General features: G+C 39.1%; 1 protein-coding gene across 1 annotated transcript in view; it reads left to right on the top strand.

The window, feature by feature from the left end:
• The first annotated feature begins 8059 nt into the window (after positions 1-8059).
• The window catches only part of MCPH1 (microcephalin 1), a 135349-nt gene continuing 118737 nt past the window's right edge, over positions 8060-24671 (top strand). Inside the window, exons 1-8 of the mRNA XM_086608337.1 lie at positions 8060-8078; positions 10465-10556; positions 12980-13098; positions 17427-17511; positions 18092-18212; positions 18484-18624; positions 19857-19952; positions 22951-23955. Coding sequence (XP_086464463.1) covers positions 8060-8078; positions 10465-10556; positions 12980-13098; positions 17427-17511; positions 18092-18212; positions 18484-18624; positions 19857-19952; positions 22951-23955 — 1678 coding nt within the window. The remainder of the gene's footprint in view (positions 8079-10464; positions 10557-12979; positions 13099-17426; positions 17512-18091; positions 18213-18483; positions 18625-19856; positions 19953-22950; positions 23956-24671) is intronic.

Raw genomic sequence — 24671 nt, 5'->3', positions numbered from 1 at the left:
GCACTTCAGATGCCTTCAAATGAGCTTTGGTCATCCATTTCAGGGAGATACAAGAAGTTCATGCTTACCACTGCACTCTCTTTGCTATGTGCACTGCTTCAGGAGCTGAGTCAGCTGCAGCAAATGTGAATCCGGACATTTCCTGCCTCAGTTCACAGCCTGAACTCCAAATTTACCCTACCATCACTTTTCCTGAGACTCACATAAACTGTGTAGGTCACAGCAGGAGATAGAAACCTCTTAAATTGCTCTCACATGTATCACCAGGACCTGCATGAACACATGCATAGGGACAGTTAAAACAGTACCTTTGGTTTGCTTTGCCAAGTGAGAATAGGATCATGAAGCACTTTGGATACTCATCCTTAGCGTTATCGTCCATAGTTCAGATCTGCATCTCCACAAAGAGTTGTATGAAAAGCAAGCAGCCTGTGTCAGTAGTCCAGTTCTGTATTGCTTGGGAAAATCACAAACCTTCAGCACAGAATTTTAGTACAGAGGTCAGATAAATTGGCTTTCCCACCCCTTCACAGCTGCAGTCATAGCCTGAACTGCGGGCAGTGAAAACTGCTCAGAGGGCAGATGCACAAGCCTTCCACACCAGCACGAACAACACAGACACCTGCTTATTAGCATGTTGTTGAGCCATGATCTCAATTACATGATGGGCTGTTATTTTTCAGCATGGTGCTGTGTTTTTCTTTCGTGATAGGGCTTCGGGGTCACAGCGTGTCAAAGACATTGTCTTTCTGTGTGAGTCAAAACTTAGAAGGGTAGGTCTCTATCCTATTATCAGCGTTTCACAAACTCAAAATAAAGCTAGTGCTGTGTCAGCAGAATAGCTGTGGATCTAAAATGGGTGATTTCTTAAATTACAGGGTAGAAAGAGAAAATAAAATTGGTGTCACTGCCTCAGCTGAAAGAGAAAAAAAAATTAACTGCTTTTTCTTTTCCTGAAGAAGGACTCATACTTACTTCATGTCACTTACTTGATGATGAACATCAGCATTGGAAAATGAACAAAGTAATCTCACTGATGAGAATATTTAACAATTTTGTAAGACTACATGATCCATAATATTACACTTTCTTCTGGCAAGAAATAAATGTCCCTCATAATTTTTTCCACATTCCATCAAACACAAATAAGGAGCGAGACTATCAGTAAAGGTTTTTGACCATGATAAATACACAGCCATCTGACAAGGGTATGCAACATTTTTTCCCCAGTATTGCGCACAATGGCTATTAAAAAAACTCTAATTTTTTTCTATGCTGGTTTTACTAATATATACTAATATTCTACATAATATATACTAAAATAAATAGGGGAAATATGAGATAAGAATTCCCCCTTGTCTATTTGGATTGAATTACTCTGCAAAACAGAAGAGCTTTCATTGTTCTGTGGAACAGAAGTGGAAAGCTAAAACATGCCTTTTTAAGCATCAGTCAAAGGAGGAAAACAGGAAAACAAACAAGCCAGTGTTGGCAATCTCAGGAGGCATTCTGCTTCTGGAGAAGCAATGAGACTAGAATGCCTCTGAGACTACTGAGGCGTGACTCCTATATCTTATTTATAACGGTTCAACACAAACTACTGCCAGCATGTGTGTCAGATTACTACGTGGTACGAAAAATGGCAGCATCAGTTTCCTTTCACCAGTATAGCCCCAACTTTGAGCTATATTAGCACTACTTTCAGTTGGTTTCCTTGCCTGTAATTCCACTGTGTGTTATCAAAATTCAGTTCTAAACAGCTGGAGGTGACCATTCCTGGGCTCGAAGATATCTTCCTGGTGCTAACTGGTCAGGAGCAGCTTTGCTGACTTCTATACCAACTAGGATAGGAGAAAGAAAAAGGCATTTAGGAGCAATGTACAGCATAGGGAAGGGACAAAAATTATCAATTGCAAAAATTAGGATTCCTGAGATCACGCTACCATATACCTTTTTTCGTAAGAAAATTGTTTTCTAGACAAAGGTAACAAAGATTAAATCGATGCTGCTTTAATAAACCATTTGATGTATGTTATTACTGGATGTGAAGAAGTAGGGATTTGTTCAAGAAGTCCTAAGTGGGGAAGGTAGACAGGGATAAAACAGGTCACAGCAGAGGGAGAACTAAAGAAGATTCTAATGCAGATCCTGAATGAGCAGTTGTAGCTCCAGTTAAGTCTTAGATCCAGTTAAGATCTCATCTTACTCACTATTTTAATTATGAGCTTGGAAATAAAGAAAGCGTGTGCTAATGAAATTTGCAGATGGCCTGAACAGAGGCTTTATTAAAACGGAGGCAGACCAGAATACAGAAACAATTGGATAGGTTCACATACTGGAATGCAATGAAATTAGAAACTAATAAAGAAGCAGCTACAATGTCGGAGCTCATCAGCTGGAAATATTAGTCCATCGCAGAATAATTATGTGGCCCTGAGAAAAGGCACATACGATCCTAGGGTGGATTACATAAAGTATATCCAGAAGTCCAGTATTAACGTACATGGCAGCTGAAACACTGTACAATTTTGTATGCTGCTTAAGAAAGCAACATTCGAACTGAAGTTCAACAAGGCCAAGTGCAAGGTCCTGCACGTGGGTCGGGGCAATCAGAAGCACAAGTACAGGCTGAGCGGAGAATGGATTGAGAGCAGCCCTGAGGAAAAGGATTTGGGAGTGCTGGTAGATGAGAAGCTCAACATGGGCCGGCAATGTGCACTGGCAGCCCAGAAAGCCAACCGTATCCTGGGCTGCATCAAAAGAAGTGTGGCCAGCAGGTCGAGGGAGGTGATTCCGCCCCTCTACTCAGCTCTCATGAGACCCCACCTGGAATACTGTGTTCAGCTCTGGAGTCCCCAGCACAAGAAGGACATGGAGCTGCTGGAGCGGATCCAGAGGAGGGCCACCAAGGTGATCCAAGGGCTGGAGCACCTCTGCTATGAAGACAGGCTGAGAGAGTTGGGGCTGTTCAGCCTGGAGAAGAGAAGGTTCCGGGGTGATCTTATAGCAGCTTTCCAGTACCTAAAGGGGGCCTACAGGAAAGCTGGAGAGGGACTTTTTACAAGGGCGTGTAGTGATAAGACAAGGGGCAATGGCTTCAAACTGAAAGAGGGGAGATATCGATTAGAGATAAGGAAGAAATTTTTTACATTGAGGGTGGTGAGGCAGTGGAACAGGCTCCCAGAGAAGTTGTGGATGCCCCATCCCTGGAGTGTTTAAGGCCAGGTTAGATGAGGCTTTGGGCAACCTGGTATAGTGGAGGATTTCTCTGCCAATGGCAGGGGGGTTGGAACTAGATGATCTTTAAGGTCCCTTCCAACCCTAACCATTCTATGATTCTATGATTCTATGAAACAGGCGCAGACAAGAACTGTTAGGATTACTGAGAAAATTTGGAGTCTGCTTTGGTAGAAGAGACTATGATAGTTGATGTGGACAATCAGAGCTGCTTTCTGGGGCTTCCTCCATGAAGGCGACATGTAAGTTTGCTCCTCCTTTAAGCATTTCTACCCATCTGTAATGGGCAAAGAGCATTGTAGAGAAGGTAACTCCAAATATGTTTCGGTATACAAGCATTCAGGTGTTAAATACACAGATTGATACTTTAGGGGAATTAATGCACCCCAACTTTTTAAGTTTATCTGGGACTCATGACTCACGTTTAGAAATTTAAGAATGAAGAAAAATACAAAAGGTTAAAACTGTTGTTTTTCCAAACTGGAATCAGGCCCATAAAGCCAACCAACAAACGAAACAGAAAACCAAACACCTTCCAATAATAAATATACAAAATTAGACTATACTTCACAATAGTAAACTTTCTTAATTGTTCTAGGTATGTTTCGCACGCTTATTGTCAAGCCTTAGGGAGTAATTCACAGCCCACCATCTGAGCTCTGTTTCTGAGAAATTAATCTTGTCTCTGTGTTACAGCCTTACAAAATACCATCCCAAAGAACCCTTCCAATTTATATCAATCAATTAAGAACTGGCTGAGACAGAATCTTTTGAATGATCAAAGAAATACTTGGGAATACAGCTCCTTTTAATATTTTAGTTAATTTTGGATAACTACTGCATTGTAGGGTTTTTTAGTTTTTCAAGATTGTTGGGATGCCTGGGAAATATTTAGGTGTTCATAGGACTATTTCTTCTTTGGGACTATTACTTCTTTTTGATTAGGAGGTCAAGTGAAATGTAACTTTTACAGGTGCTTCCTTTTTCACCATAATATAACCTGTAAAACCTTTTCTTCCCAGTGCAGCATTCTGTAACCTGTATGTCCCAGTAAGTACTGACTGTACAGACACCATGTCAATCTTACAGTTTATGCTGCATTCCTAGCTTTACAGACACCGTGAAATTGCATATCATCAAGCCAAACAAGCCTATACATTAAGTTTACTTCCACCTCGTTTGTCGTCATTTTCAGGAGTTCATTATGTCACAAAAGCTAAAACAACCTGATGTATTCGAACTGGTAAAACAGCAGCTGCAAAAACACACTGCTGCTTTCTGTAAGTACTACAGGAGGGCAAATGCTAAGGAGGAATGACAAGAAGACAATACTGGCACAAGAACAGACAGCTATTAACTATCAGAGAAATTTTGAAGTTTTGGCACAATCTGAGAATGAACTTCTTGTAAAGCTTAAAGTAACTGTGAGGTCAAAAGTTTAACAGTTTAAGACAAAACTGTAAATTCCTGAGATACTTTTGGCATTGTATGTATTTGTCTCTCTAATAAAAAAGGTGGGTATCCCAAGTTTAATGTTCCCATTAGTAGTCCTAATCTGCTCCAACAAAGAGTTGTACCAGCTTCTTGCAGTCACTACACTTCATTGTCTCTACCAGTGTAGAATCAGAGCATACAGGTATAATTACCATTTCAGTAAATTTCCCTTCAGAGTGTATAAAAGCAGCTACTACTTTTCAGTTAAAGGCTCGAAAATACCCTGTCTTTTTTTCACTGAAGGTCTTCAGTCTTGTATCCCAGATTAAGTATTATGCCTGGACACATATGTACGGATTGATGGATTTTAATTATGCCAAAATTTCCCCCTCTCTGGATTTTACTTTTATTAGAACCGCTGGCTGTAGATCCTGTTGTTTGTGTCAGCTTTGGTCATGTGGATTCAGCTGAATCATCCCACTAACACAGCTGGAAACTATTCACAAAAACATGTCATTTTAAAGCACATGGTGAAGACAGTACCACCATAAGATAACAGTGGTACTATCTCAGCTGCCTCACGTTACCATTTCCTATTCCATACAAATCCAGAGACTGCGTGCATGTGTCCAATTTTGAACTAATGTTATTTACAGATGCTCAACAGAATTTGATGCATTTACACATCAGCTCTGCTTGTTAATTTCCTCAATGCTCCAGTTTCATTATGTGTGTTTCCAAACTCTAACTGAAAGCTCACAGCTACATATTCTACCCACAATCACTAATTCAGAAATGGTTCTGAATCTAAGAAAGCACTAACTCAGTGACAAGATCCAAGACTGTTATCATTTCTATATACCCATACACGACAGAACTCTCACCAAGCAGGTCGTTATCTCCAACCACATTGAGAACAGAATCTCTCCAACAGCAAACATTTCAATCATCTCCCCTACCTTCACTTTTGGAATTGCTTTCATATCAACCATGTCTATAGACACAGCATTAAGACTAGACTCCTTTTTCCTTGAGCCACAGTTGAGAACCGTCGCAAAAATATTTCATTATTGCCTAGCAAAGAGCTGTGTAACACACTGTCAGAAGCACAAAGGATAATTAAATACAAACATATATACATTGACTGGTCACTTTATTCACATAGTGAACACATAGGTGAAGGGTCTGTCACAGGTTCAGAAGACGGAGCACCCAAGAGCTTGTGCTCAACACATGCCATAGAGCTAGGGTTATATTAATGACCTGGAAATTAAACAAGCTGTATCAATGCTAAAACGTTATATAGTAGATTAAGATATCTTAAATAGCATTGGCATAGTCAACTGCTTGGTAGACTACTAGGGGTCAAGATTTAAGTTTTGAGCTTCACCATGAAAGTAAGAAAGGGCATAATGGACCATTATCAAAGCCTTTTGGGGCCAGCACTGTCTGCAGCAGCAGGTAACTGAAGAAAGAACGAAAGAAAAGAAAAAGTCAAAGTGTTCACTATATGTTCTCAGAGTCCAGCAACCTGCAATTCAGGGCTTTACTGAAGTAAAGGTGCTTTTGTACATTTTTGATACTCCTAAAAGGGATTTCATGAACTTGCTGAATTTGCTTCTAGAAACCACGTGGTTTGCCAGCACTCTGAACACACTTCCACAGGCACATTTGATGAGGTACAATGTGGAAACATCTCTTCCATGAAGACCCCATCTGCTAGTTTCATTTGGTGCCCGCTAGTTCTTATTGGGAACGCACCACCCCACCTTCACCTTCTCCATGTGCTCATGAGTTGAGAGATCTCTAGCACATCGCCTTCCACCATTCCTTTTCCAGGCTGATGAGTCTTTGTCTAAATAGCTGTTTCTCATATGGAAATCATGCAGTATCCTTGTTTAGCATCTCTATTGTTTTTCCATTTCTGCTGTGCTATTTTTCAGACCAAGAAATGAGGACTGCACATTGAAGATTTCAGAACAGCATTGATTTACACAACCATATAGCAATGCCTGTGTGAGTTGCATAAAAAAGCTGTGCAGCACCATTTACCTTCAAAAAAGATGTGCTCCTTCTTTCTCATTGTAAATTTCTTTATGCTCACTAATTCCATTATTTTACTATAAATTTCATCATTTTTTCCTGGGGAAGACATCAGGTTTTCTCTCTCTTACTTCCCTCTGGCATCACATTTGCTACACTCCAGCCTTCTAGCACCATTTCACGTAAGGGTGAGGTCACTACAGTTAACGGTACAGTTGCCTTCAAGTAATTTTGGATGCTTCGGTAAATACCACCTGGTCGTGCCCATTATTAAGGGAGTGGAGCATCTCCCTTATGAGGAAAGCCTGAGGGAGCTGGGTCTCTTTAGCTTGGAAAAGAGGAGACTGAGGGGGGAACCTCACTAATGTTTATAAATATGTAAAGGGTGACTGTCATGAGGATGGAGCCAGGCTCTTCTCAGTGGCATTCAATGATAAGACAAGGGGAAATGGATATAAACTGGAACATAGGAGGTTCCACTTAAACATGAGGAAGAACTTCTTCCCAGTAAGGGTAACAGAACACTGGAACAGGCTGCCCAGAGAGGTTGTGGAGTCTCCTTCTCTGGAGATGTTCCAAACCCGCCTGGACGTGTTCTTGTGTGATCTGATCTAGGTGGTCCTGCTCAGGCAGGGGGATTGGACTAGATGATCCTTCGAGGTCCCTTCCAATCCCTAACATTCTGTGATTCTGCGATTTGCTAATCCCCGTTGTTTCGGCTTTCTCTGTTATTTTCTTCACTTCAGACACTGCAGTTCGAGCCACCGGCGTTCAGAAGCCACTGGTTCTCTAATGCCCCTTCCCACAGAACAAAACTCTTCAGAGAAGCCTCCTGAGAGCTCCTCATGGTGAACGCAGGCACAGAAAATTCACCTTTTTTTTGGCTTTTCAAAGCACCGTTTTCAGCAGCATTCAGCTGTCGCAAGTGTCCCGTGTCCGTCCGTGTCCCCCCCGCCTCCGCCACTTGGCTGGAGCTGGCTGGACACAGCACACGTTATCTCTGAAAAGGACTTCAGGACGCCACAACCCCTTTGCATCCCTGACTTCTGCGACCACGACACCGACGGCGCTGGAACGCCGTCCCCCGCACCCCCCGAGCCAGGCGCTGCCCGCGGGCTAGCCCCCCCCCCCCCGGGACCGTTCAACCGCCACGGAACCGACCCGCTCGCGCTCCCGACACATCGCCGCGGCCACGCGGGCCCGCCACCTCCGCTGCCCGCGACTGGGCACAACGCGCAGGCGCGGCGCAACGCCACGCGCAGCGCGCAGGCCCGGCGGCGGCGCGTGGGGGCGGGTTTGAACGGTGGCGCGTACCGGAGCCTCTCGGTGCTGCGCCGTGCCGCTAATGGAGCCCGTCCTGAAAGGTACCGGCTCGTCCGCAGTGCGGGGGCAGGGCTGGCGGCCGGGTCGCACCTCTCCCGGTGCGGCTGAGGGGAGCCACCGGGCTGGAGCGGGCCGGCGCTGCCCCCGCATCCCGTCTCCTTTGCGGCGCTTTCCCCGGTGCTTCCTGGCAGGGCTGCCGCCAGCGGGAAGCGGCCGGGGCTGGCGGGGGCGCGACCGCTGGGGGGGGGCTCCGGCTCGCGCTGGCCGCTCGCCGCCTTCCCTGCCCGGTCCTGTCCCCGGGGGCGGCCTGGCACCGAGTCTGCGCTGGGACCGAGCCCTTTGGGCGGGGTCGGTGTTCAGCTCGGCTTCTTGGCGTGGCTCCCCCCGCGGCGGAGCCCTCCGGTCGGCGCGGGAGGGCGGCGGGACGGAGAGGACTTCGCCGCAGGGCTGCTGTGCCCTGTCGTGAATCCGCCCGAAGGCGGCGGCGGCAGGGCCTGGCCGCCGGGCCTGTCCCGGCGGGGCGCGGGCCGTGGCCGCTGCGGCGGGCAGGGCAGGGAACGGCGCCCCTTGGCGGGGCTCCCGGTACGGCACTGGCCGGCGCTGCCGCCACCCCCCTCTGCCGGAACGGGCCGGTGCCTGCCCGGCCCTTCCTGCCCTGGTCGGTCATGGCTGCGTTCTTGGTGGTTTCTTCCGCAGCTTTCCAAAGTTCTGCCTCGCTCGGTTGCCCTTTGATGTTTATGTTCCCCGCTGTCACTGCCTTCTCTGAGACTTTCTAGCATAACTTGCTCTTTGCAAGAACAGAGCTCTACTCAGAACTACTCTGGATCAAAAATAGCTCTAAACCCTTCCTTGTTTTCCTTTTCATCAACTGTACAAAAACTACAAAGTGCCTTGTCGTTTGTTGGAGTATATTTGATTAGCTAAAATTGGCTAATTATTGTAAAATACACCTTCGATCCTACTGTAGCTTAATGCAGCTTTGAAGTAGTGTTCCTGTAAGTCCCTAGTTTGACCTTCACTGAAATGCTCGATCATGTTTTTCTAGGGGAATTAAAACTACAAAGGTTCTAAGATATTTGCTATAAGAGGAAGGTATTGGGTTTTTTTTCAATGAGAGTGCAATATTTTTCACAATAGAGCAATCAAGAAAAAAAATGAACTCTAGGAAAAGCTGCCCTGGTCCAGTAGTAAAATGAAGACAATTAAAAGTGCATTGGGTTAGACTCAAGTTCCCATGTATATCTGAAGTCATAGTACTGATAATAAGATTTTTCCCTGTGGTTTGGCTAAGGGGATGTTTTATGTTCTGTATTTTTCTTGAATGTTAAAAGTATTCCTAGCAATTAAAAAAATACATTAATTTCTCATAAAAGTACTTATACTGTTGGAGTGTTATTCTGGTCTTCATTTAGAAAGAAGACAGATGACACTACAGAATAATGAATCAGAAGGGCATGCATGGTGGCTAAGATACTTAAGGAATATTTGCTAAAGATGACCCTTTTAAATTGACACTTTTCATTTTATTAAAGAGTTCTGAGTGTTGTCTGGCCTGCAGCTTGTGTAAAGTTGTTTTTGGTGACCTGACAATCCTCCAGGTTTCTGAAACTTACCTGATTTGTCATTCAAAATGGGAAATTGGCATAGCTGGTGGAGCTGTAGGTCACTTTAGTGTCTGTCCTAAGTAAAATTAATGAAGGGATTGTTATGAGTTTCATTTGTTTATCCCTCCATGTCAATACACCTGGGTTCGTTTGTTTGTTTAAAGACCCTCTCAACCAAGGCTGACTTCATTCCTTGAGATAATTAGTCTGGTCGATAAAGGACCTGCTTTATTCGCTGTATTTGATCGCTACTTAAATGAGATCTACCTAAAGTTACATAGGGCAGCCGACATGCCCCTGTGACATGTACTTAATTTGAGGTGATTCAGTATAAATAAGGTGGAATTTTAAGTAAATTGGAAATTGTTAAGTAATATTTCTGCAGAGTTTTCTGGAGATTTGGGGAAGGAATAATTCCATTAGATTTGTTTCATTACGTTCTGTAGCTAGTGTTACATCAACTTGTCTTAACATTTTTGATTAACCTGAACATTAGCAGGGATTAAATAATCATAAGGCTAAGCAGTCATGTAAAGATACTGCACTGCTTATTAAGCCAGTAGTGAAACTTTTCAACCAAGTGAAAAGTTGTGTAAGTAGTGTCAAACTTCTAAGTTTATTCCATAACAAGTAATTTAAGGGACAGCAATACTCTAAAAAGAACATTCTGCTCCTAACATCTAAAACTCAGTTCCCGAAGCACTATACTTGTTCCCGAATGCAATATGTGTAAAACCAAAATTTTGTTGGAAAGGTAATTTAACTGGTTTTAACAAAGTATATACTTTCTTAGCAGTTTGTCGTTTTGTCTCTTCTGATCCAGGTATATCTGCATTTGTAGAAGTTTGGTCATCTAACAGAACAGAAAATTACTCGAAAACCTTTGAACAGCAACTTCTTGATATGGGAGCAAAAGTAAGGAAACATTTTAAAGTAAATAGAATAGGAAAGCTCTTAATTACAAACCAGCTTGCATGTTCTGCTTGTCATGTATACTTCTTCTTAGCATGAAGTTTTTTTTTCTTAGCATGAAGTGCAGGATGGAAGATAATCACAGACCTGAGAACAGACAAAGGTGCTGTAAAATTCTTTTTAGTGACAGATGGGAAAGGCATTTAAAGCCTCCTTATATCTATAAACCTCTTTGTATATTTATTAATATGATAGCATGCATTTGTTATGGAGTGTTTGGCTTACCTCATACTGTGGGCAAACCAAAGTGTTGAAAACCTGTGGTTTACAAGTATGTACCTTATGTTGTTTTGTTTTCTTTAACTTGTAGGCAACTGCTCTGTTGTTACTACATTATTTTCTAACCTGACTACCATGACGTTTTATTCTTCTGTTCGCTCTCCCACAAATGTGGTTCAACTCCACCAAGTGCTAGTAGAAGTACATCTAAGAGTCTTTGTATATGTCTCAGAGACTTTTTCCATATCAAGTATAGCTGACTTGTAGGTGCAAAATATGTTTAATTGCCAGCTGTAAAATTTCAATCAAAGACCAAAGTCAAACTGGCATCTTCCCTTCTTCCACATTACCAATGGTTAATGGAGGATTTTACAGCCTGCATCATACTCTAAATAACACTTGTGTGAACTCCCCATGCTTTTTAAGTGGACACGTGTAGGTGTATCTTACTGTAATTTAGGAGATTTTGCTAATCTCCCCAAAGCCTCTCTTTCTGTATGAATTTAGCAGAGATAGCATGACAAAACAGTACAATAACTATTTTTATTATACAAGCAAATACAACTCTCAATAAATAATTAGAGAAAGAAATATTTCTTGTTTTTTTGTGCTGTACTATCAGATCTATGGAATTCTAATGATGTTAGGTTTTTCTCACAGAAAATATGACAAAGCATAAGGCTTCGGAGTTCCTGAAGTTGCTCAAAAAGTAGCTGGATATGGTGAAAGGCAGATAATACAGATAAGCCTATTTAGCAGATACCTGTGACTGAAAAGGGGTGGCCCTGCACCTTCACTATTCCAGACACTTCCTTCCCTTTTATTGGGCTGAGCACAGGATAGCAAATTGACTTGGCTCACTCTGTCAGGAAATGAAATTCTAAATTAGTTTTTCACTAGATTGTTGACTCAGACATCTCAAGCTAAGGTCAGGTGAGCAGCAGAGGAAGTCCACAGTAAGGGAGGAGGCAGGAGAGGTGAGAGGAAGGTGTAAGGTGTTGCTCCTCCATAATTTGGATGCAAAGCTGTATCAAGCATAGAATGTGGGCTGTGAGCCAGACACTAGCATAAGCAAGTCAGCAATTGTATCGGGCATCATAACTTGCTCCAAAAGAGATTCATTGGTCCTGTATATCCAGATACTTAAATACCATGGGTTTTTTGTCTTCCAAGAAGCAATAAATCAGCTTGCCACCAGAAATTTTTGGAAAAGCTGAATAGTTTTCTTGAAGCCAAATAGAAATCCAATGTGTTGGGAGCCATGTATAGTGATGCGGTGTAATGATGCGGTTGATAGCGCAACAGAAAGCTACACAGCTATTTCCATTTGGCTGTGATGAGAAGATGCTGCTGTAAAATATGGGTTCTACTGTTCTCACTATGTCTACAGCCACAACAACTGATCAAACAGTTTTATGCATAGGATGTTTAGTCTCCGCAAAAGAAAACTTTGGTTGTGAAAAATGGAATATCTAGAACTGAAAAGATGATCACTTAGTTGTCAATAGCGGTTGATAACTGAAGATTTGATCAGTTGTACAACACAATGAAAGTGTCAGGTATGATACTAGCTGTACTGACTTAAATTTTCTGTATTTCTGACTTTTTAAAGTGTTCTTGTGTATTTTTTTTTTTGTTTGTAGTAGCTTCAACCTTCCCTCAAAACTAAAAGTAATCTTTATTGATGAGAATTAGTTTAAAGGATGAGATTAACTGTACTCTTTAAACCTATGTTCTTTGCTAAATAAAAAAATGTAGTTTGACACTTCTTTGCATAGTGGCAACTGCTTTCTGTAGTGGCCATTGCATAAGAAATGATGTTGGGCTACATAGATGAAATATTTTAAGATTAGTGATACAGCTAGTGTAGGGAGATGAAAGTGGTAACCTAGAGAAAAGAAGTTTAAAAACAAAAGTCTACTCTAGCCCTCTAGCATGTCTTTCATTGTCTTGAGTAACGAGACTTGAGTTTTGATTTCTCGAGTCTTCTTGCAAAGGTGAGAAAGATCAAAAGAGTCCTTGACACAATGTTTAGAATAAATTTTTACACTAATGGTTTATACATAAAAAATAGACTATGCTAGCTAGTTTCATTAGCATTTTCTCATTATCAGACTTAAAGATGAGCTCTCTGTGTACTTCTGCAGGTTTCAAAAACTTTGAACAAGCATGTGACCCATGTAGTCTTCAAAGACGGACGTTTGACTACATGGAGAAAAGCACAGAAGATGGGTGTAAAACTAGTTTCTGTACTCTGGGTGGAGAGGTGAGTACTTGTGAATATGACGAATGTGACCCATTCTGGAGGTAATGGATTCTAGTATTGTTTTATTTAAAGCAGTACCTGTTTTTTTAATGTACTTGAAATAGTGATAAATCCATGAGTAAATCATAACTTTTCTATTGCATTATTCCTATTATTAAGCATTTTACTTGCATAAAAAAAGTAAAATGTTAACTCTGGAAAAATGAGTATGTTGAAGTAGTTCCATAGTGTATTTGTTAACCATTCAGTGTTCCACTTCTTTGCTCTCAGATGGTATCCATAGGCAGTGAAGAACAGATATTTATGTTGAATAGAATTTGTGTTTTTTTTTTTTTATGAGAAAGCACATTTGAACAGGGACATTGTATTGTTTCTCTACTTAGCTCGTCTAGACAGAATATCTCCTAGCAAGAAAGAAAAAGATCCGTATGTAGTCTGGCTTTGAAGACATTTGACAGGTTCAGAAGAGCACTGCTTGAAGATTCTTAACTACTATATGGAAAAAGTTAAAATTAAAAAAAATAATAGTTAAATTTCAGCCGTGCAGCCAGTGCGTGAGAGTTTACTAGTCCATAGCTGCTTCTCTGAGTTTACAAAATAGTTTGGAGGCCTAATTTAGATTTCAGATGAAGTAAGAACACTTACAGTGCTTAAGAATATATGTGTTTTCTACTCAAACACTCAAATCAATAAATTGCTGTTGTTACCGAAAATCCGGAATAAGAAACTTATCAACACCAATGGGATGTAGATAGGCAGACACTTCTTTATTGTGGCGCCGGGTGCACGGGGGATATCTCCTCCTAGCGTGCGCACCTTGCACCAAAATTAAACTTCTTATATAGAGCTTGCACATGCATAAACAAATTATTTCCCGAAAATCATTAGCATATTCTTCCCCTATTTCCGATTCTGCGCAATAAATTTAGAATCATCTGGAAATGAGTCTGGGGTGTAATATGGGTAGGTGGTCTATGAGTCAGTGGTCGCGATCTCCCCCTGCCGGAATTACATTTTGCTTAAGTTCACGGTTTCTGGTAATTACCTCATGGTTTCTTGGCAAGTACCCATAACTCGTTAAGGCTGGCCTTCTTCATTCTCATTAATCCAAACCTTGATAGCTACATGCATTCTTCTAGTTCTATGTAAGTATCATAAATCAATTGGTAGGTCAACTTGTACTTGTTATCTAATTTCTACATGATTCTAACTTATCCCTTTGGTCTTGGTACAGGATTGTACAAAGACTTTCATAGCAGCATCTGGTTACTGTACGAGCATACTTTTCATTGAAATATTTCTTATAGCTTTATATTATTAAAATCAATTGCAAACTATATTAATTACAAACTATTGATTAAATTCTAATTACTGAAATTCTAAGTATCAGTAACACTGTGATGGTGGAAATTAGAATGTAAGTCAAGTAAAGAGATTCTTTCCTATACCAATTGTAGTACACATAGAGGGATAGAAGTCTGCTAAGTGCAAAGTAAAACAAACAAACAAACAAAAAAAAAACCCACCAAAAAGACAAAGGAGAGAGGGACAAAACTGAGCTCTGCACCCACTTAAATGTAGGCCAGTACTACTGCAAAACTTGTGATGCAAGTCCATCAGCCAAAAAAAGAAATTAATGCAGTTATGCAGAAACAAGATTTTTTTTTTTTTTTTTAAGAATGTCGGATGTAGAAATTAGAGCTGCACAACCCAGCCAGCTTTAACACTGAGGAAGAAATGCCTTTAGTTCTCAAAAATGAGAGTGATGCAAAATTTTATTTATGTGAATATATCTTTCTGTGACCTGGTGCTATCTGAGTGCATGAGAATGATGGTCATTTCAGTAGGAATCTTAGGTTATAAAATTAAATATGCTCTCCAGATGGTTAAGTGTATAAATACGGAATTTGAAACTGCATGAGAATGAAATACCTAAGCTGTGAATTATGATTGAACTTCTCTGTAATCTTTTTTTTCTGCCTTTTAGTTTAAAGTTAATGTCAAAAGGTACACAAGAACGTACAACTTTGATGTGTGTTCTAGGCAGAATTCATAGGAATATCGTATCCTTGAGCGAAGTATAGATCAGGAGCAGCAAAAGCTCACGTAAGAGACAATGAATAGTCTCGCTAGTTGTAGAGTTATTCAAATGAGGCACAGACATAAAAAATTTCAATGAGTCTGTGCTAGCATACGTGCTAATTTTTTTTGTAATAAGATGATGGAACTGGAGTGCCTGACTTTGAATTATGTGCCTACTTATGTCAGTATCTCAGAAATTTGGCAGACAGAAAAATTTTTTAAAAAAGACATGTGGAACTATGGGACAATGTGAACAGGAAGGACTAAGTAGTCTGTGCCAGTCAAATAGTGATCCTATATGAATGGAAGCTTAGTTTGAAACTGATAACTGTGTAAGCAAATAATGCAGAGTTCATATGAGTTGAAGTTTTAGCATTACTGAAAAAAGATGCTTTGATCAACCAGCTGCTCTGTTCAAATTACTAGAGTACAAGAGTTTGTGCAGCATTTAGTGAACATTTCCTTGTTGAACTCTTACTGGATTTTCAGTGCTCTCTTCAATAATCTGCCTCAAATTTGGAAGCTTCTGCTTTGTAGTATGAGCATCTAGTTCAGTCTAAACTGAATGCAGTTCTACAGTTATTAGGAAGTAATTTTATTGGGAAGAAGACTCTTTAAGATGGTAATTGAATTCAAAAAAATTCCTAACTCCAGAGTTAATGTATTTTTAATAAAAATCCCAAGTGGTTTATTTCCTTTTTTTTTTGTTTTCTAAGAATAGTAGATATGTCTAACTTTAAAAATAGTGCACAAAATCATGTACTTGCTACAAGATTCATGCAAATTGTAAGTTTAATGCAAAATGAGTGACAGCTTTGGGATCATTGAAAACATTTTTTTTAGTCCTTCTTTAACTCGAATACCTCAATGAGCAACCTAAAAAAAACCCCTCAAACCCAAGAACAAAAAGAACCCTGCATAAGACAGAATTGCTACAATCTGTGTCCAAATTAAGAACATTCAATACTTCCAAATCAAACCTATGACTGGGAAACTCTACCTGTGTATTCTTAGTACGGTAACTCATGTCACAGATAGGATAGATAAATCATTTATGTTCACATTTGTCTGCAAAGTAATAAATTCTTGTAAGATATTTAATGATGAAATTTTCTTATTTAGCTTCTCTGAATCAATGAAGTATCTGAATTAATGTAAATTTTAATGTAGTCTACATCTGTTCTGATTATTATACAGAATTTAATAATAGCCACTGAAGTCCAGCATGTTGAATATCATCTCTGATGCTCCAGAGAACTCTAAACTCAGTTAGTTTGACAAATATGTGTAGTGGTTTGGCTCTTTATTCAAAACTGTGTAAACTAAGCATTAGATTGTAATTCTACAGACACAAACTTTATAGCAGTTCGATCACTAGGTGTCACTAGAATCACAGTTTTGAATGACTTGTGAGGGAATTCTAGTGTAGTCTATTAAGGTTCTGTACTCTTTCCCATAATCAGTTTTATTATTTATTGTTTGAGAATAAAACTGTATTTCCCTATTTTGATCACAGTAACTTTAATTTATATATTAATAACCAAATTCTTGTCTCAACATCATCCTTAGTGTTCACAAATACTGTAGATTGTATCATATTCCAAGATAACATTAATCCCAAGTCAGTTATTGAGTCAGTCTTTGAATATAAAAAAAACAGGAAAAACTAGGGATAAGGTATCAGGTGGATTTTTGGGTTTGTGTTTTTAAAAAAAGGTTGCATAAATATAGATTGCTTCTCCATAAAGGGCTGTTTTTAGCATTGCATATACAAAGAGAAGGCTGAAAACTGAGACTAATGGGTAAGATGTAAAAGCCAGGACCAGGTGAAGCTGCCTTCCTCTTGCCTGAATAGAAAATTTTCCTGCCTTCCCCCACCATGACATTTTGTGGTTGGGAGTTTACTGTCACCACAGTGACCAAGTTAAGTTTAAGTTCACTAGCTAGAGAACAGTGAAAGCCTACGGTCCTCACAAAAGGGCAAGATTTGAGGTTCATGAGAATCTGGCCAGAGGATTTAGTACAGTGAATTTTGAATTCATGGAAAATAACATATGAGTGGGAATCTTTGAGTTTCAGAACAGTGATTTAGAGGGCATCATTAGGACAAAAAAATTGTGTTGTGCTATATGGATGGATTGCTGTTTCATTGTTACAGGGCTCAGACAACTCTTTATTGCAAAAAGGTTCTCATTCTTAAAAAAAAAAAAACAATAAAGAACAACACGCTTTAATTTATTTTACAGGTGTCGAGAAAGTGGGGAACATGTTGATGAATCCTTATTTCCTGCAGTAGACACTAATGAAGGATTACCACTACTGATCAGAAAAGTGAGTATGTGATTTATTTTCTTTAAATAGGCCTAGAGTAGTAAACTTTAAAGTTTGAATTTGACTTCCTGACCTTGGTCATTTGAACTGTTTCTTTTCAGAACATTCTGTAAACTGCCTATCCATCTGAGCAGGTTTTTAAAGGTAGGCTGTGGCTGCGATGTGACCTCTTATCTGAAGAAAAGAGTAAAAGTAGAGTTTTTATATTGGTCAATAAAGAAATGAAGATTAAATTAAAATGATGTAATGATTAATCAAAAAGACATGGCTGCAATGTTGCGACAAACCCTTAACCCTTTTGCTTTGCTTTAAGCAAAAGAAGAGAAGAGGATGACTTAGTCTCCTTTTTATTAAGATCTAACCTAAATAAATCTGTTACATTCTTTTTTATTTTGTATTAAAATTCATTTTGGAAAACGTTAACTTCTACAATTATCTGTGACTCTCAAGGAGGTGATAATAAGTAGGACAGAGTTAAACATTCATAATAAATACTGTGATAAAGTGGTAGGCAAATAGGAAGTGTAGTTACTTCTGGCAGTTTCATACCATGTAATTAATAATTTTGTGTGTTTTGTAGCACAAATGTATGCAGCCAAAAGACTTTGTTGAAAAAACTCCAGAAAAAGATAAAAAGCTGCAGAGAAGACTGGACCAGATGGCTAAAGAATTAGCTGTACAAAAGATAGCAATTAATGCTGGTAAGAACTACTTTGAACTAAGATTCAATATTTTAAATTATTTCTTTAAAGCACTTGATGGGTTTTGGGTTTTATTGTTTTTTGTTTTGTTTTTGGGAAATAAGGTTCCTTTTTTACAGAGGAGTTCTCAAGTTTTTGGTATTAAGGCATCTGTAGTCATGTTAAGTGTAAGGAACCTAATTTTTTCAAGTTTTTTTGAAAAAAATGAAACTTCATCTGAAGCTGTTATAGCATATAAATATTAATGTACAAATGCAATTTCTTTGTGTAGAAACTGATACACCAGCTTTACTATTTGAAGACAATGGTTCACTTGTCTACAGCCCTGTTAATAGGATAAAAGGTCAATGCAGTGAAATGGAAAGAAAAATAAAGGAGATGAAGGAAAAAAGAGAAAATCTTTCTCCTACTGGTAAGAAGTTAAATTTTACTTATCCATGCAGAGATGTCTACCATCTTTATTGCCGAATTTCTGGCACACTTATCTTGCTCTGGGCTTCAGAATTTTTTTCGCATCTTGATTACATGCCTTCCCTTTTTCCCTGGTTTTGAGTAGATGTGAATGCTTTAGCTTTTAGTTTCTTTCTATTGAAGGGCACAAGAAGTCATAGAGGACAATGATTTCAAAAAGGGATTTCTTAATCACTAGACTCCTCAAGAAGATTAGTTTTTAAGGTAGACTTTCTAAACTTGTGAATTAATAATATCACAACTTGGCTAAACTTTATGGTGAGACTCTACATCTTATTTCCTGTTGAATTTTAGTGTGAATACTGTACTTGACAAATATTGTAATGTTATTACTCCCAGGCCAACAGTTTAAAAAGGAGTCTAAAAATGATAAGACATCTGTCCAGGTACTGAAGAAGAGGATTTTAAGAAATAAATGAATTTTAATGACCTAATTGCATAAATCTAGTTGACTTAAAAATGCAGATCCTGATGAATTAAATGTAGATTGTAGTTTTCAAATAATTTTTTAGAGTTTTTGTTACTGTACTGTGAAAGTATTGAGGCCTGTATCATTAGGTTTTGTCAGTTGTTATAAAAACTATTGAAATGTAGAACATCTTTTGAGGGTGTGGAGTCTGTAGTATTTGAAGTTTTAAGAAGTCTGTGTCAATTAAACTGTCAGTTTATAATTCAGAAATAATTGTGGAAGAAAACTAAGGAACCAGTCATACATGGATGAAAAATTAAATCTAATTTATTTTATCATGGCTTGTATTTGTTTTCTTTTTGAGTTTTAAGGTAATACCATCAAACATTTTGAAAAGCATTTCTGCTATATCAAGGCTTTGCAGAATTTGACAGATTCCTTAGTAAAATGCCTCAACAGTCCTAGAAATATCTATAATATTTTCTAAATGGTTTGCCATCATTCTTTAGTTTCAGAAAAATGTGATGCTGACTTATCTAGAAAAAAAAAATGCCTAAAATTGTAGAATATCTAACAGCTTTTTTCGTTAATATGTAAATTTGAAATACTGTTGAGCAGTCTATAATTATTTGTGTGGTTATAGTTAGTTGGTAAAGGAATGACTTGTCTCTTACAATTGAGCTGTTTTGAAATGTGAGTAGATGGTGTGGAAATCTGTATGTTTGCAAATAGGGCTAACTAGTTTATTATTTACAAATTCCTAGCTTCACAAATGTCTCACACACCTCCAAGCAGCTCACCAGGAGAGTGCCCACTGTCTACTTGTGTCGTGACTAGTTCGGAAGATGCCTTGTTACCAGGTAACTAACACGACTCTATGTATTTACAGAAATCAAAAGTAATACATGGCCTGTATATCTTATTTTGGAAAGTGTAGTCTATGGAAATGGGAACTGTATATACGTGCTCTATCATTTGTATTTAAAGATTTTAGTTTTTCTTAACTGGCAAAGTATGTAGAAGTAAGAATTCAAGGAAACGAAGCATGAGGAATCACATTGGGTGGACGCTCTGCCTCACTGCTGTGTTGCTTGCCTCACTTCCTCATCTTTCCTCACAGTTCCCCATGAATAGCTTCTTGTCCTGGCATAGTGTCGGTCTTCTCTGCTCTTACAGTGATCTTGTATAGAATACAGAGTGCATGCTAAACAGTGTGATGTGGGAAGCAAAAGAGAGAACTGAATGAGAGAGAGACCTTTAGAAATATCTTCCAAATTTTTAGTTGAAAACCTGAATTTAAAAGGAAACCTAATGTGTTTTCCATCTTGAATATTCAGAGATTGAAGAAATAACAAGAGTAAAAATAAATCAGCTTTCAAAATATTTTATTTTTGCAGACGAATTCAAGTCATTTGTTATCAAGATTTTTACTCTCATAAAGTTAGGGATTTGTTCCTGCATTTTGGCATAGTAGAAGGACATAAGGGAGAAGATTATTGTGAAGGCTATTGAGCTACATCAGTGGGCATCTTAACAGCATTAATCATGCATGCAATGGGCATGTACTTCAGACATTGCGTCTTCTGTCAGTCACATGAGCAAAAAGCTGAAGTTGGATGCTGATGTTTGATCTCAGTAGAAAAGTAAGGAGAAGACAGTCTTTACAATTCATAATGAGGGCCACTTCAGTGGTCTGCCTACTCACCGTTCTATCCCAACAGTACGCTATACCTCACGCTGTTTTCAAGTGTTGTACTTTGTTGACATCATACAGGAATTGTGTCATGCTGGCTTACATGAGATCAGAGGCAGTATCTTGCAGCGTGAGACAGACTGGTATGTCTTCATGCAATGTTAGGGAGAAGTAATAGCTTAATACTGGAAGTAGCATAGCTGTGCCAACAATCTTTTTTGTTTTGGTAAATTAGTTGTGTGCTGATGAGGTTGAATATTGTGACTCGAGAGCTTTACCTTGACAGGCTGGAGAGATGGGCCTGTACAAACCTCATGAAGTTCAACAAGGCCAAGTGCAAGGTCCTGCACATGAGTCGGGGCAATCCCAAGCACAAGTACAGGCTGGACAGAGAATGGATTGAGAGCAACCCTGAGGAAAAGGACTTGGTGGTGTGGGTTGATGAGAAGCTCAACATGACCAGCAATGTGCGCTTGCAGCAGCGCAGAAAGCCAACCGTATCCTGGGCTGCATCCAAAGAAGCGTGGCCAGCAGGTCGAGGCAGGTGATTCTGCCCCTCTACTCTGCTCTCGTGAGACCCCACCTGGAATACTGTGTTCAGCTCTGGAGTCCCCAACACAAGAAGGACATGGAGCTGTTGGAGCAGGTCCAGAGGAGGGCCATGAAGATGATCCGAGGGCTGGAGCACCTCTCCTCTGAAGACAGGCTGAGAGAGCTGGGACTGTTCAGCCTGGAGAAGAGAAGGCTCTGGGAGACCTTCTAGCAGCCTTCCAGTACTTAAAGGGGGCCTACAGGAAAGCTGAAGAGGGACTTTTTACAAGGGTGTGTAGTGGTAGGACAAAGAGCAATGGCTTTAAACTGAAAGAGGGGAGATATTGATTAGAGATAAGGAAGAAATTCTTCACTCTGAGGGTGATGAGGCACTGGAACAGGTTGCCCAGAGAAGTTGTAGATGCCCCATCCCTGGAAGTGTTCAAGGCCGGATTGGATGAGGCTTTGAACCTGGTGTAGTGGAGGGTGTCCCTGCGCGTGGCAGGGGGCTTGGAACTTGATGATCTTTGAGGTCCCTTCCAACCCCAAACATTCTTTGTCTCTCCTACATTACAACCGCACAGTGTAATTTTACATTAAGAATAGACTTCCACGTCCCATGACAATATTCAGTGTAGCTTCCATCTCTGATGCTCTGTGACAGTGACCTTTTGGTTGTGTTTGTGAAATACATGAGAGTATTAACAATGGTTTAAAAAGTCCAAGACTCCAGTTTAATTTGAGGATTGAAATTAAGACTTTCTCAATTGTCAATATGGAAGTCTGATCATATCACATGAAACTTCTTTCATCTCCATATACTTCATTTTTCCTAATTTAGCTAGCTACACCATATGTTTAATATTTATATTTAGTAAGCAAATAATATCAAGACTTCCCCTAAAACCTACAGGAGCGCTTACAGAAGGAGTAAAAACTGAAACTTTGTGCTCGATGTGTATTTAAACAAAAGCATCTATTGCAGTAATCAGACTATAGAACAACCAGATTTTTAAAAATGTGTTCTGAATAATCAAACATACTAGCCTGTTTCAGAGAAATTTATTGTGAAGTTGTGACAAGATTCCGTATATATCATCTCCCGCAAAATCATTTCATAAGCATAGCTACAAGAAATATTTTCCACTTTCAAATTATTTTTAACACATTTTGTTGACATACTTGATATGATGCTATGATGTTGTATTTAATTTCGTCTTAATTGCAAAAACTACAAAGTGGTGGTAATGCTGTGGTAGTAAAAATGATTATTGAGTTTCCAGTATTACTAGTTAGCTTTATCAGTGTAAAATCTTGGTATTTTTCTCCACAAATGCAAGAGTGAAAGGGAGTTCCTCTGCTGCTTTTATTCAAGAAAGCGGAACAGGACTTATGGGTATTTACTACTGCATAAGAAGATACTATGGCTAGAGCTATCATAGCTGCTTTTTAACATAGAATGTGCTTTGTTTCTAATCATTTTCTGTTTAGTTTTTGATGACTTGCCATACAATATCCAGAAAAGTGGATAAATCCTTGTTTTCTTCTTTGAGTAATTTCATATGCATTTTACTAAGAAGTCAGTACTCTTTCTGCTTGTTATTTGTTATGTTGCCACTTTTCATGTTTTGCAGGAGAAAAATTGGAAGACTGCTTGAACTCAAGTTATGATCATCTTTGGGGGACTGATAAATTAAAGAGACAGAAAACAGAGGTAGGAAAAAATGCCGGTGATACTTCGAATGATATTCCTGTATCCATGAGTGCATCAGTGAATGAGCAGAAGAGCTTAACACCAAAACAATATAGCAGAAGAAGCTTAAGAAAGAAACAGATTTTCCAGCACACTTTGGATGATAAACTGTCTTTAGAAAAGAAAGATCTAAAAAAGTTTACAGAGAAAAATCAGAAGGATGAAAATAACGTGACTACTTCAGCTGCAAATGAAAGTTCTTTTCTCCAAATCGAGTGCTTGGGTCGCATTACTCCTTCCAAAAAAATAGTCAAGTTAAATACTGTTCCAGCTTTGATTGACAGTCTCTCTGATTCACCTATGAACAGTGAAGACTTAAATACATGTTCATTGGATAGAAGCTTCCCTGTTGACAGAAATGATTGTATTCTTGAACACAAAAAGAGGAAGAAACTACAAACGCTACCTAGTTTGAAATGGGCTACCTCAGAACAGGGTGCATCAGGGTCTAAAGAGTTCTTGCAAGCAGTTACTACATATAACAAGCCTTTTTGCCCTGAAGATGCTTCTTACGATGACTTCTTTTCCTCGTCTAATGTGAACAAAAATGAAGTACAGGTACGAGGACCGAAGGAATCACAGAATCCTGCTGAAGTTTCTAACAAAGACTCCTTTACAAGCATGGACTCACTTGATGTGAGTTTCTCTAAGCCACATAGTATTTCTAAGAAAAGTAGGAAAAAGTCTATTCCAGCAAATGATATTTCAGTAAAGAAAAACTTCAAACCAGCTGAGTGCTCTGGAAGTGTACCATTAAATTATATGTCAGATGGCGAAAAAACTGACACTGCAGAAGATCTAGACTCTGATAATGTGGATAGGCTGCCTCACTATGCTTATGAAAAATCCTGCAGAACCAATGTGAATTACTGTACTCATGCTACTGGTAAGTCACTACATAGAGCTGGAAAATGAAAAGATATCATACTGCCTTAGATATACAACTAAATTGCAAAATGAACTGCCATTTTCAAGGGAAAAATATTTCAGAATTACAACAAAAGAAGAAAATGCTGCAGTATTGACTTTATTTTCGAGTAAAATAGATGAGTGCATAGGATCCAAAAGAACACCCGTTTGTTTTACCGTACATTGTACACACAAAGAAGTCACCAGGAAATAAGGAAACTGCTCACAAAATACAACTAAAATATGTGAGCCTTCTTTTCCCCTAGTGCTTGGTATTCTGTAAACTTTCTGCTGCTATTCAAAATCTATTTAAGAAACTAAGGTCTTTCTGTTTTAAATGTTATGATACTCTTGTAAGTTGTTCATATATAACTCCTCATCATAGGGTCCCTTGTTAAAATTATTTTTATTTCACAAGTTACTTTAGATTAATTACAGTTAAGGGCATAAAATCCCTAGTGGAAAAAAAAATCTCAGCAATTTCTAACTTTTGCTATCATGAAGATTGAATAAAGCATTTGAGGGCATGTGCAAGAGTTGCAATGTAAGCATCTTTTTCAACCATGGAGCCGATCTTAGGTTTTAATAATAATTTTAAGAGATTTTTAAATATTTGACTGTTTAGCCTAAGTTGTGTAAATGTATACTAGAATGTTGAATCTCAGGAACTTCCCTGAAAAATGCTCCTAACTT

Source organism: Tauraco erythrolophus, chromosome 2, assembly GCF_009769465.1.
Source record: "Tauraco erythrolophus isolate bTauEry1 chromosome 2, bTauEry1.pri, whole genome shotgun sequence".
NCBI lineage: Eukaryota > Metazoa > Chordata > Aves > Musophagiformes > Musophagidae > Tauraco > Tauraco erythrolophus.
Note: the sequence above shows the minus strand (reverse complement) of the source record. Positions and strands in the feature narration are given on the sequence as shown.